General features: G+C 47.4%; 1 protein-coding gene across 7 annotated transcripts in view; it reads right to left on the minus strand.

Annotated features, from left to right (window-relative positions):
- Nucleotides 1–14,171, minus strand: part of CDHR5 (cadherin related family member 5) — a 78,202-nt gene that overhangs the window by 25,120 nt on the left and 38,911 nt on the right. For all 7 annotated transcript variants that reach the window (XM_075566809.1, XM_075566806.1, XM_075566808.1 and 4 more), the window contains exons 7-8: nt 1,403–1,573; nt 231–321 (exon numbers count right to left, since the gene is read on the minus strand). In XM_075566809.1, coding sequence (XP_075422924.1) covers nt 231–321; nt 1,403–1,573 — 262 coding nt within the window. The remainder of the gene's footprint in view (nt 1–230; nt 322–1,402; nt 1,574–14,171) is intronic.

The following is a 14,171-nucleotide window of genomic DNA, read 5'->3' on the forward strand; positions in this document are numbered from 1 at the left end:
GAGAAAGGAAAACATGGGAATATAAACGTATGCGAACGTCATGCAATAAATTCAGGATTCAATGACCATGACATGTTTAATGAGATAAAGGGTCAGTCTCATGTAAGACCAAAGTGACCTGATGACAGTGACATGTTTAATGGGTTAAAGGGTTAATTCCACTTTCCATTGACATGAGTGGATTGTTACTTTAAAAACAACGGTGGTGACGTATATTTAATAATACTTACCGCTAACGATTTCGTAATCAATGGGATCATTAATCCCCACATCCCCATCCACAGCATATAAAGGAGCGGGTGTTAAAATCAGCGCCCCCGTCTATAACAAGATGACAAATCAGTGGCATTCCTGACAGAAAACAAAGTTACGAGGAACAATGAACAGCATTTCATTGGTTTCCAGAAAACACTGTATCACTATTTAGTTGAAAATAGTCCCTGCTGGTGTCACTGTTTAGAAGGTGTGTGTGTGTGTGTATATAGCACGTAATTTTACTATTGTGTATCTTTAAAAAGGTCCAACACCTTTATTATTTTTTAATTAATTGCCAATTAGCTTTTGCAGAAGACCAGTGGAGTGCAGTTCATTGTTCCTCATATCTTGTATATGTCCCCAAACCCCTTTGGAAGGATGTGCAAACGTAGCAATACTGCATGCAAGGGCTCCTGTTCAGACTTTATACAGAAAACAAAGTCACATCCCGATTGGCTGGAAGGGCACGTCGTCCATTTTGTGTGTTAACTAATGCGGCAGAACTTTTTTTTTTATCACCTCTGCTGGTGGTTATGGGATATGGGAAACTATTTAACCTCCTTATAAATATGTAGCGGAAATCCAAGATAATGGGGAGTCATAACAAAATGAAGTACTTTTTAAAGGAATTAATAGCAAAAGTGATTTTTCTGGAGAAAAGTGACAGGAGAAAGTCCAAAGGCTGTGACACTTTATTAGCCTTATTTATTCCGCCTAGAGACGTCACAGTGAGATAACCAGGAGATAACATTTAACCGGAGGTACCCTGAGATGCCTCACTCCTGACCTGACATGTTTTCATTGAACACGTTTAGTTTACAGCATAGAAGCTGACGTGGGTAACTGTGCCTCCTGTCATAGAATGACGCAGATAGAAGGAACCTATGGACTTACGCCCTGTGGGATCCATCCCTCCCAAGGCAGGGTTACATAGGCAGCAGGGAACTTTGTTCTATGTAGTCTGTCTCTCCGACCACAAGGTGGTATAGTGACACAGGCATGGGGTATCTATGGTCCATTCAGTCTGTTCTGTGACACTGACACGAAGGAACCTATAGCCCATCCAGTATCTCCGTCTATTTGTGGGGTGACATTGATACAGACAGAGGGACCTATGGTCCATGGATACACAGTTTTCCACACTCACCGCGTGTTCTGATCGGGTCACGTTGCCTCTGTACCCATCATTGATACAGATCTTAGTTCCAACCATCCTGCAGGGCAGGAACTGGGGGGGTTTATCATCCACGTCCCAGATCTCAATGTTTACTGTGGCTGTGGCCGTGTGACTTTTAATGTCTCCTGCATTCTCCGTATCCTAAAACAGAACATACTGTATTCAATACAGCGGAACCATCTGCTTAAAGCATGTCCTACGGTAATCGTCATTTATTCTGTTGCACTTGGCTGCAGTCTGTATTTTAACCAAATACAAGTTAGATATGTACAGTATATGTATATATCTGTGTGTATGTTTATGTGATTATATATGTATAGGTGAGTATGTGTGTACGTATATATGAAAGTGTCTGCATGTGTACATATGTATGTATATATGTATTTATCTAATGTATATATATCTTTGTGTGTGTATGCACAGTGTGTATATGTGTTTTTATATATATATATATATATATATATATATATATATATATATATATATATATATATATATATATATATATTGTGACAGAAACCAGGGGATGGTAATAAATTCCATATATAGGGCTCCCAGGATACTGAACAGTTTCTATCCTGTTTAGGCTGGAAGTGCAGCCTCATAATACATGCACTCCATCCCACAGTTTGGCAAGTGCTGGAACTGAGGGATGAGGGATCCAGACCAGAGTTTGTCTGCTGCCTGATTTCTGTCACCTGTCATGCTAATTAGAAATCAGGTATGTAAGACTGATTTCCTGGTTCCTCTTCCCTCTCCCCAAGAGCCTGGAGGCAGCAAGGCTGCTGGAAGCAGAGAGGGGAAAAGCCTCTCCCCAAACAGGTTAAATCATTCTGCTCTTTTTTGTCTAAAACTGCAAAGTTCCTTGTTTTGTTGTTGGAAGTGGAAAAGCCACTTCAACCCTGAGTCAGGGAAAACCTAAGTTAAGTTATTGCTCAGGTGAACAGCTTTTTGTTTTGCTGTGTTTCTGTTGTTTGCACTTTGGCAGTCTCAGTGCCTGAGACTGAATAAACCAGGCATAGCCTGTTTAAAGGAACAGCACGTTACGCCTCATCATTTAACCTACCCTAAAAGACTGTGTTCTAACAGTCCCGGACAGACGGCGGAGCCCCGGAGTAAGCCGTTTGTCATAATATATATATATATATACATATATATAAACACAGTATATATATGTGTGTGTATGCACAGTGTATATGTATGTGTGTTTGTCCAGTATGTGTGTGTGTGTGTGTGTGTGTGTGTGTGTGTGTGTGTACGGTATGCTTATTAGTGCCACCCTCCTCCCCTGTAGCAAATCACCTAATTAGAGAGACATGGGTAGAGTTATAGAAATGCACATCTTCCAATTAAACTTTGATCAAACTTCGCAAATTATTTTTTGGACTTATATAATTGTTCAAATATTCTATATATTCATGAGATGCATCATTAAACCTAACATGATGTCATTATACTGTTTTCAGGTTTGGAGACCATATCTCAAACTTATCGGTAATGATTTAAGGACCTTACGATTTACAGCATGGGAGAGAGAGTGCTTTATAACAAAGTACAGAGGTCATTTTCCGAAGCTGGAGGTTGGCAGACTTAGGGGTGCTGGATTTGTGACTTAGCCTACCAACAGTGATGGGAGAGCAGGCATGGCCAATCCAGTCTTCACGGGCCTCCAACAGGTCAGGTTTTAAGAATATCCCTGCAGTCAATAGATGAGCCACTGGTTGTGTCACCTGTGCTGAAGCAGGGATATCCTTAAAACCTGACCTGTCCCTGGCCCTGGAAGACTGGAGTTGGCCCGGTGGTAGAGGATAATACAGTAAGGGAATATTTGGGATAGACGTCTATACTAAATACGAAAGAAACCCAAGGATCAAATGGGATCTGAGGTTTAACCAGATAGGAAAATGAACAGGCCCGGTTTCCCAAGTGGTTCTTATCTGCCATCAAATGCCCATGTTTCTACTTATATCGCCTGAATTGGCTTACAGCTGAGGTCATAACAATGTAAAGAAAACAAAAATTATGTTGCTTTTGGACATATATATATATATATCTATATATATATATATATATATATCTATATATATATATATATATATATATATATCTATATATATATATATATATATATATCTATATATATATATATATATATATCTTATACTATATTAGTGAAAGCACTGTATGCCTGCCTGCCTGCCTGCATGCATGCATGCATGCATGCCTGCCTGCCTGCCTGCTGGATGTCCGGTGTCCCTAGGGGAAATCTCATTGGTCCCTTGGGCCGCCCGCCCCCGCACACCTCTCATTGGCCTGAGGCGGAGTGACGGGCCAAAAAAACACACACTCACTCCACCCTCCTCAACGCACACACACACACACACACACACACACACACACACACACACACACACACACACACACACACTCCTCAACTCGCACACACTCACACACACTCACTCCACCCTCCTCAACGCACACACACACACACACACACACACACACACACACACACACCCTCCTCAACACACACACACTCCACCCTCCTTAACGGCTGCCCGGCCTTGACCCCCCCCCCGCGGCTGGCCCGCAACAACCGAACCCCCCCCTATCACCACTCCGCGGGACCTCAACATCACCCTCTCTCCCGGTGCTCCCTCTCCCCCGGTGCTCACCCTCTCTCCCGGTGCTCCCTCTCCCCCGGTGCTCACCCTCTCTCCCGGTGCTCCCTCTCTCCCGGTGCTCCCCCTCTCCCCCCCCCCCCCAGAGCACGCTCGCACCTTCAGGCCTAGAGGCCGCGCCCCCAGCTCACCATCTCCGCGCGCGCTGCTCCGGCTCTCTCTGCACGGGCCACGGCCCACACCACCTCCTGACCTGAGCGTCTCAGCTCCGCCTCGCCGGGGGGAACGGAGACGCCGAGGAACCCGAGTAGGAGCGCGGCCCGGTGCGAGGTAAGTTACCGCAGGGGAAGGGATCTTTCACCCCGGCCCGGCGCTTCACCCCCCCCCCGGCGCTTCACCCGGCCCGGCCCTTCACCCCCCCGCCCGGCCCTTCACCCCCCCGCCCAGCCCTTCACCCCCCCCCAGCCATGCCCTTCACCCCCCCCCCCAGCCATGCCCTTCACCCCCCCCCAGCCATGCCCTTCACCCCCCCCCCCCAGCCATGCCCTTCACCCCCCCCCCCAGCCATGCCCTTCACCCCCCCCCAGCCATGCCCTTCACCCCCCCCCCCAGCCATGCCCTTCACCCCCCCCCCAGCCATGCCCTTCACCCCCCCCCCCAGCCATGCCCTTCACCCCCCCCCCCCAGCCATGCCCTTCACCCCCCCCCCCCCAGCCATGCCCTTCACCCCCCCCCCGGCCCTGCCCTTCACCCCCTCCGGCCCCCTCGGCACCGCCTCACCTCTCCCGCCCAGCCTACCCGGCGCCGCCTGCAATGCTCCTCGGCACCGCCGCCTCACCTCGAGGCGGAGGCCAGCGGGGGGGGGGCTCCCGCCAGCCTTGCAGGAGGGACCCTCCACATGCCCCGTGCTGCTCACCCCCCCTCCACATGCCCCGTGCTGCTCACCCCCCCTCCACATGCCCCGTGCTGCTCTCCCCCCCTCCACATGCCCCGTGCTGCTCTCCCCCCTCCCCCCTCCACATGCCCCGTGCTGCACACACACACACACACACACACACACTATATATATCTCTATACATATTGTGACAGAAACCAGGGGTTGGTAATAAACTCCATATACAGGGCTCCCAGGATACTGAACAGTTTCTGTCCTGTCTAAGCTGAACAGGGCAGCCTCGTGGTACAGGCACTCCATTCCACAGTTTGTCTGCTGCCTGTTTTCTGTCACCTGTCATGCTGATTAGAGTTCAGGTATATAAGACCTGTTTCCTGTTTCCTCTGGGCCCCGCCCAAGAGCCTGGGAGGCTGCTGAACTGCAGAGGGGTGAGAAAGCCTCTTTCCCAAATCGCTTCATTCATTCTGTTAGTTTGTCTAAAGACTGCAAAGGTACTTATTTTGTTGGTGGAAGTGGACAAGCCACTTCCAACTCTGAGTCAGGGACATCTAAGTTTTAAGTTATCGCTCAGACGAGCAGCTTTTTGTTTGGCTTTGTTTTCTGTTTACACTGTAGCAGTCCCAGTGCCTGGGACTGAATAAACCAGGCATAGCCTGTTTAAAGGAACAGTACGTGACGTCTCATCATTTAACCTACCCTAAAAGACCGTGTTCTAACAGTCCCGGACAGACGGCGGAGCCCCGGAGTAAGCCGTTTGTCACATATGGTGGAGAATGCGGGCAGAGCACTAGGGGGTCTGCGGGTTGAAGAACTTTGAAGAAAAAAAAAAAAAAAAAAGTTTTTTTCATCCTCTGCAAACAAGATGGAAGACGTGGTGGGTGCGCTGGTACGCAATGTCGCTGCCCAGAAAGACGCGAATGAAACCCAGCAACAGCTATTAATAGCCCAGCAAGAAACTAATGCAAACCAGCAGCAGACGAATGCAGCCCAGCAACAGCTGCTAATAGCCCAGCAAGAGATTAATGCCAACCAGCAACAGGCGAATGCAAACCAGCAACAGACGAATGCAAACCAGCAACAGACGAATGAAGCCCTGCAAAACGCGAATGCACACCAGCAAGAGACAAACCGCTTGCTGAGAGAGGAGCAACAGCGGTTCGCTCAGGGCTTACAGCAGGAACTCGAGATCCTGAGGGGGACTATCCGTAACCTTCCACTGGCAGCGGCAGCCCCAGTTCCGAAAATGACCAGGGCAAGCCACTACCTTCAGAAGATGGGACCCTTGGATGATGTGGAAGCCTATCTTCTCACGTTTGAACGCACGGCACAGAGAGAGGGATGGCCAGAAGCTGAGTGGGCTGGTCTAATCGCACCCTTCCTAAGCGGCGAACCCCAGAAGGCTTACTTTGATCTAGAGCCAGCCGAAGCTAACGTCTATGCAAAGTTGAAGTTCGAGATCCTCGCCCGCCTTGGCGTAACCACGGCTGTTCGTGCCCAAAGGTTTCACGCATGGTCCTTCACGATGGATAAAGCCACCCGAAGCCAGATGTATGACCTCATCCACCTCGCCCGGAAGTGGCTACAACCCGAGATCAACTCAGCAAGCCACATCGTGGAACGGTTGGTCATGGACCAGTTCTTGAGGAAACTTCCCTCTGCCTTACGTCGTTGGGTCAGTCGGAGTGACCCCCACAATGCGGATGAGCTTGTGGCCCTTGTAGAAAGGTACAGTGCAGCAGAAGAGCACCCGCAACCCACAGTCGTGGAGCAACCCCACTACCCGAGGTTCCAGGACTCTTCCAGAGACGGTAAAAGGGTACCGGGGTTAAGGGGCGCTGAAGAGCGGCGACCACCTTCACGCCGCTCCAGCAACAGTGGTTCGCACACTAAGGGCAATAGCCAACATGGGGAGCCGGGAAAAGGCTCTAAGTGGGACACAGACTATGTACCTAAATGTGTAAATTGTCATGAGAGGGGCCACACAGCAAAAATCTGCCCACTAAATGATGAGCCCATGCAATGCAACAGCGTGGAACCTTATTCGCTGTTGTCCCAATGTATGGGCCCTAGCCCAGAGGACCCCTTGAATAACCATCTGTGGGCATTTGTAAAGGTTAATGGTAAGAGGGTTCGGGCACTTCTTGACTCTGGGAGCATGGTCACACTAGTGTCCGAATACCTATTGCCCATTAAGAAGAAACAGATAAACAGTTCACAAAGAGTGGCAATTTGTTGTATACATGGGGATAATCATGAATATTCCACTGTTGATGTTTTTTTTGAAACAGAATTTGGTTCTTTAGATTTCAAGGTGGGTGTTGTACCCAAACTGGCACATGATGTGTTAATAGGGACCGACTTTCCCCATTTTCTAAAAATGTGGTCCCCAGCTCAGAATAGCGCCCAGAGTTCAATAGCGGACCATAACGAAGTGTTAGAAGAAACAAATCCTTTCCCTTTTTCAGAAATGGATGTTGACGAGGGCCCAAATAAGAAGGGGGAAAAGGAGGAGTGCTGTGAAATTCCCTTCCCCATCACTACTTTGGTAGGGAATACCCCAAATCAAGATGTTGATCAGGCACTTACCACCCCAGTACAGGATAAGACCCTCGCTGACCTAGAGGTCAGTCCTGGGAGTTTTAAGAAGGCCCAGTGGGAGGACCCCACATTAGCGGTAGCAAGGGGAAATATACGGGACCAGAATAGTACTCATGGCCAACCAGATAGGTCACTTGCTTACCCCTACTTCGAGGTAGAGAACGACCTAGTATATCGGGTTGATAAAAGAAAATCAGTTACAACTAAACAATTGTTGGTACCACGGACATTCCGTAACGTAGTATTACACCTCGCACATAGTCATCCATTGGGGGGACACCTAGGGGTGGAAAAGACAAAAGAAAAGGTTCTCCGAAGCTTTTATTGGCCTGGGGTTCTGGCAGAAATTACAAACTATTGTTCCTCATGCCCAGAATGTCAGATCACCGCCTCGTTCAAAGCATACCGCAGCCCATTGGTACCCCTTCCCATAATAGAGGTACCATTTGACCGGATTGCTATGGATCTAGTAGGACCCCTAATAAAGTCTGCTAGGGGACATCAGCATATATTGGTAATATTAGATTATGCTACCCGATATCCGGAGGCAGTTCCCCTACGTAGCACCTCTGCTAAAAACATAGCAAAAGAGTTAGTACTTCTGTTTTCCCGGGTCGGAATTCCTAAAGAGATCTTATCTGACCAGGGAACACCATTTATGTCCCAAGTAACAAAAGAGCTATGTAAACTCCTAAAAATCAAGCATCTCAGAACCTCAGTCTATCATCCACAAACAGATGGTTTAGTGGAAAGGTTCAATAAAACCTTAAAGAGCATGTTACGCCGGGCGGTCGATAAGGATGGGAAAAACTGGGACTGTTTGTTACCATACCTGTTATTTGCCATTAGGGAAGTTCCCCAGTCATCCACAGGCTTCTCCCCGTTTGAACTATTGTATGGCCGACATCCAAGGGGCTTACTGGATATAGCCAAAGAAACTTGGGAACACGAGGTTACCCCTTACAGAAGTGTAATAGAGCATGTTGCCCAGATGCAGGACCGCATTGCTGCAGTCCTACCCATAGTGAGGGAACACATGGAGAAAGCTCAAGAAGCACAAAGGAATACGTATAATAAGGGTGCTAGGGTCAGAATTTTTTTTCCAGGTGATAGGGTACTAGTTCTGGTTCCCACCGTGGAGAGTAAATTCCTTGCTAAATGGCATGGGCCATATGAGGTCTTGGAAAGAGTGGGAGAAGTAAATTATAGGGTAAGGCAGCCAGGTAGGAGGAAACCTGAGCAAATTTACCATATAAACCTACTCAAGCCCTGGAAAGATAGAGAGGTCTTGTTAACCCTAGTACCCCCAGGTCCGTCAGAGAATCAAGAAACTGACCCAGAGGTTAGCATAGCTGAAACACTGTCCGTGCATCAGAAACGAGAGGTCCAGAGTTTAGTGAGAAGGAACAAAGAAATCTTCTCTACACAGCCAGGTAAAACTAACGTAATTAAACATGACATAGTCTCTGAACCGGGGGTCCGAGTTAACCTTAAACCGTACCGAATCCCAGAGGCCAAGAGAGAGGCTATAAGTTTAGAGGTTAAAAAAATGCTAAAACTAGGCGTAATTGAGGAATCCCAAAGTGGGTGGAACAGCCCTATAGTTTTAGTCCCAAAGCCAGACGGTACAACAAGGTTTTGTAATGACTACCGGAAACTAAATGCGGTGTCAAAATTTGATACTTATCCTATGCCCAGGGTGGATGAACTTGTAGAGAGACTGGGCAAAGCCCGATATCTCACAACCCTAGACCTAACAAAAGGGTACTGGCAGGTTCCCCTCACAGAAAGGGCAAAAGAAAAAACAGCCTTCTCAACCCCAGACGGCCTCTTTCAATATAAGGTGCTGCCTTTTGGCTTACATGGAGCTCCCGCCACATTCCAAAGAATGATGGATAAAATTTTAAAACCACATGTTCGGTATGCTGCCGCCTACCTGGATGATGTGGTAATCCATAGTGAAGATTGGCAGTCCCACCTTCCAAAGGTCCAAGCTGTGCTCGACGCAGTTCGGTCTGCTGGACTAACTGCTAACCCCGCTAAATGCACTATTGGTCTGGAGGAGGCCAAGTATCTGGGGTATTCTATTGGTAGAGGGTTACTCAAACCACAAACACTCAAAGTAGAGGCGATACAAAATTGGCCAAGGCCAGTCACAAAAAAACAAGTAAGGACCTTTTTGGGGTTAATTGGCTACTATAGGAGGTTTATTCCCAATTTTGCAACTAAGGCAACCCCACTAACCGACCTCACAAAAGCAAGAGGACCGCTAATGGTAAAGTGGTCCCCCGAAGCCGAACAGGCCTTTAGAAGCCTGAAAGAAGCTCTCTGTGCCCAACCAGTGTTGGTCACACCTGACTTCTCCAAAGAGTTCGTAGTCCAAACCGACGCATCTGAGGTAGGGCTGGGGGCGGTACTCTCCCAGGAGTCTCAAGGGGAGGAGCACCCCATCCTTTATTTAAGTAGGAAACTAAATCCCCAGGAGAAAAATTACTCCATAGTCGAGAAAGAGTGTCTCGCAATAAAGTGGGCTGTAGAGACACTCAAGTATTATCTGTTGGGGAGAAAGTTCCGATTGGTCACAGATCATGCACCCCTTACCTGGATGTGTCAAAATAGGGAGAAGAACGCTAGGGTGACCAGGTGGTTCCTAAGCCTACAGCCCTTTAAATTTTCTGTGGAACACAGGTCGGGGCACAAACATGGCAATGCCGACGGGTTGTCAAGGATGCACTCCCTAATATCCATGGTCGCTCACCCCTCGAGGTCTGAGCTGGGGGGGAGGATATGTGACAGAAACCAGGGGTTGGTAATAAACTCCATATACAGGGCTCCCAGGATACTGAACAGTTTCTGTCCTGTCTAAGCTGAACAGGGCAGCCTCGTGGTACAGGCACTCCATTCCACAGTTTGTCTGCTGCCTGTTTTCTGTCACCTGTCATGCTGATTAGAGTTCAGGTATATAAGACCTGTTTCCTCTGGGCCCCGCCCAAGAGCCTGGAAGGCTGCTGAACTGCAGAGGGGTGAGAAAGCCTCTTTCCCAAATCGCTTCATTCATTCTGTTAGTTTGTCTAAAGACTGCAAAGGTACTTATTTTGTTGGTGGAAGTGGACAAGCCACTTCCAACTCTGAGTCAGGGACATCTAAGTTTTAAGTTATCGCTCAGACGAGCAGCTTTTTGTTTGGCTTTGTTTTCTGTTTACACTGTAGCAGTCCCAGTGCCTGGGACTGAATAAACCAGGTATAGCCTGTTTAAAGGAACAGTATGTGACGTCTCATCATTTAACCTACCCTAAAAGACCGTGTTCTAACAGTCCCGGACAGACGGCGGAGCCCCGGAGTAAGCCGTTTGTCACAATATATATATATATATATATATATATATACACACACACACACACACACACACACACACACACACACACACACACACACACACACACACACACACACACACACACACTATATATATCTCTATACATAAGACACACACACACACACACGTACACAAACACACATGTAGACACACACACATGTAGACACACACACACACAGATGTAGACACACACATGTAGGCACACACACACGTACACAGACACACACACGTACACAGACACACACACACACACACCTATACAGACACCTATACAGACACACGTATACACACAGCAGACACACGCAGACACACGTATACACACAGCAGACACACGTATACACACAGCAGACACACGTATACACACAGCAGACACACGTATACACACAGCAGACACACGTATACACACAGCAGACACACGTATACACACAGACACACTTATACACATGTATACACACACACGTATATACACACACACGTATACGTATACACACACACAAGTAGGCATACGTATACACACACACACACACGTAGGCACACGTATACACACACACATAGACACACGTATACACACACATACACGTAGACACACACACGTACACACACGTGTACACACACACGTACATACACAGGCACATGTTGACACACGTATACACGCAGGCACACGTATACACACAGGCGCACGTAGACACGCAGGCGCACGTAGACACGCACACGCACGTAGACACGCACACGCAAGTAGACATGCACGTAGACACGCACACGCACGTAGACACGCACTTAGACATGCACACGCACACAGACACGCACGTACACAAGCACACGCACGTAGACACGCACACACACGTAGACACGCACATGCACGTAGACACGCACACACACGTACACACGTACACACGTACACGTATACTCACAAATATGTACACGTACACACACACATGGAGTCATACACACACACATGTAGACACACACGTATACACATGTACACGTATACTCACAAACATGTACACGTACACACACACATGGAGTCATACACACACACACACACACACACACACACACGTATACATACACATGTATACACACACATGTATACACACACGTATACACACACACACATGTATGCACACGCACGTACACACATACACGTACACACGCACACACGTACACATGTACACGTATACTCACACACATGTACACACACATGGAGTCAAACACACACATATGTAGACATACACACACACACACATGTATACACACACACACACACACACATATACATACACATCATGTATACACACACATGTATACACACACACACACGTATACACACACACACATGTATATACACACACACACACACATGTATACACACACACATGTATACACACACACACATGTATACACACACACACACATGTATACACACACATGTATACACACACACACACATGTATACACACACACACATGTATACACACACACACATGTATACACACACACACATGTATACACACACACACATGTATACACACACACATGTATACACACACACATGTATACACACACACATGTATACACACACACATGTATACACACACACATGTATACACACACACATGTATACACACACACATGTATACACACACATGTATACACACACAAGTATACACACACATTTAGACATACACACGTACACGTACACACACGTACACGTACACACACACACACACAAACATGTATACACACACACAAACATGTATACACACATGTATACACACACACGTGTGTATACATACACACACACACACGTGTGTATACACACACACACACTATCCCCAGCACCACCACATCAGCACACCGGTATCCCATGCCCCCCCAGCACACTGGCATTCTCGGCTCCCCACCATTCCCAGCCCCCATCAACACCATCAGCACTCACACATTGCCACCTTCGCACCTCCCCATCGGCACACCCACATCCGCACCCCCACATCAGCAACAAACCCTCCCAAATCAGCACACCGATACAATCACCATCAGTACAGCCACAGCAGCAGTACCACCGCACACCGCCATGGGCCGCGTGGACCACTCCCCACCCAAATGCCACCCCCACACCACAAACATACCGGGCAACGCCGGGGCTCTCAGCTAGTATATATATATTTACTATTATTTATTATTTAATATTTATTTACTACAGCTCCCCGATGACACGGGTTAAAACAGCATGGCCGCTGGCTACTGTTCCACTTCGCCAGTTGGAACGCCTAGGCCAATTCTCAAAACCCTGATGCTTTCCAAAATGGCCGAAACAGAAAGTGGTCTGGCGACCATGTTGGTTGTATGTGAACGAATTAGTGACTCTTGTACCAAGGCAATTTTGGAGATAAACGGTTGCAGAGATTTGAGGAGTGTTAATAGGAGGAGTTATAGGGAGCGGTTATATGGAGCAATAGGCGGAGTTATAGGGAGCGGCTATATGGGGCAATAGGAGGAGTTATAGGGAGATGTTATATGGAGCAATAGGAGGAGTTATAGGGAGAGGTTATATGGAGCAATAGGAGGAGTTATAGGGAGGTTATATGGGGCAATAGGAGGAGTTATAGGGAGCGGTTATATTGAGCAATAGGAGGAGTTATAGGGAGAGGTTATATGGAGCAATAGGAGGAGTTATAGAGCGCGGTTATATGGAGCAATAGGCGGAGTTATAGGGAGAGGTAATATGGTGCAATAGGAGTTATAGGGAGCGGTTATATGGAGCAATAGGAGGAGTTATAGGGAGAGGTTATATGGGGCAATAGGAGGAGTTATAAGGAGAGGTTATATACAGCAATAGGAGGAGTTATAGGGAGGGGTTATATGGAGCAATATGAGGAGTTATAGGGAGAGGTAATATGGTGCAATAGGAGTTATAGGGAGCGGTTATATGCAGCAATAGGAGGAGTTATAGGGAGCGGTTATATGGAGCAATAGGAGGAGTTATAGGGAGAGGCTATATGGGGCAATAGGAGGAGTTATAAGGAGAGGTTATATGGAGTAATAGGAGTTATAGGGAGTGGTTATATAAGCAATAGGAAGAGTAATAGGGAGCGATTATATGGGGCAATAGGAGGAGTTATAGGGATCGGTTATATGGAGTAATAGGAGTTATAGGGAGTGGTTATATAAGCAATAGGAAGAGTAATAGGGAGCGATTATATGGGGCAATAGGAGGAGTTATAGGGAGCGGTTATATGGAGCAATAGG

This window comes from Ascaphus truei, chromosome 12 (genome assembly GCF_040206685.1).
Source record: "Ascaphus truei isolate aAscTru1 chromosome 12, aAscTru1.hap1, whole genome shotgun sequence".
Taxonomy (NCBI): Eukaryota; Metazoa; Chordata; class Amphibia; order Anura; family Ascaphidae; genus Ascaphus; species Ascaphus truei.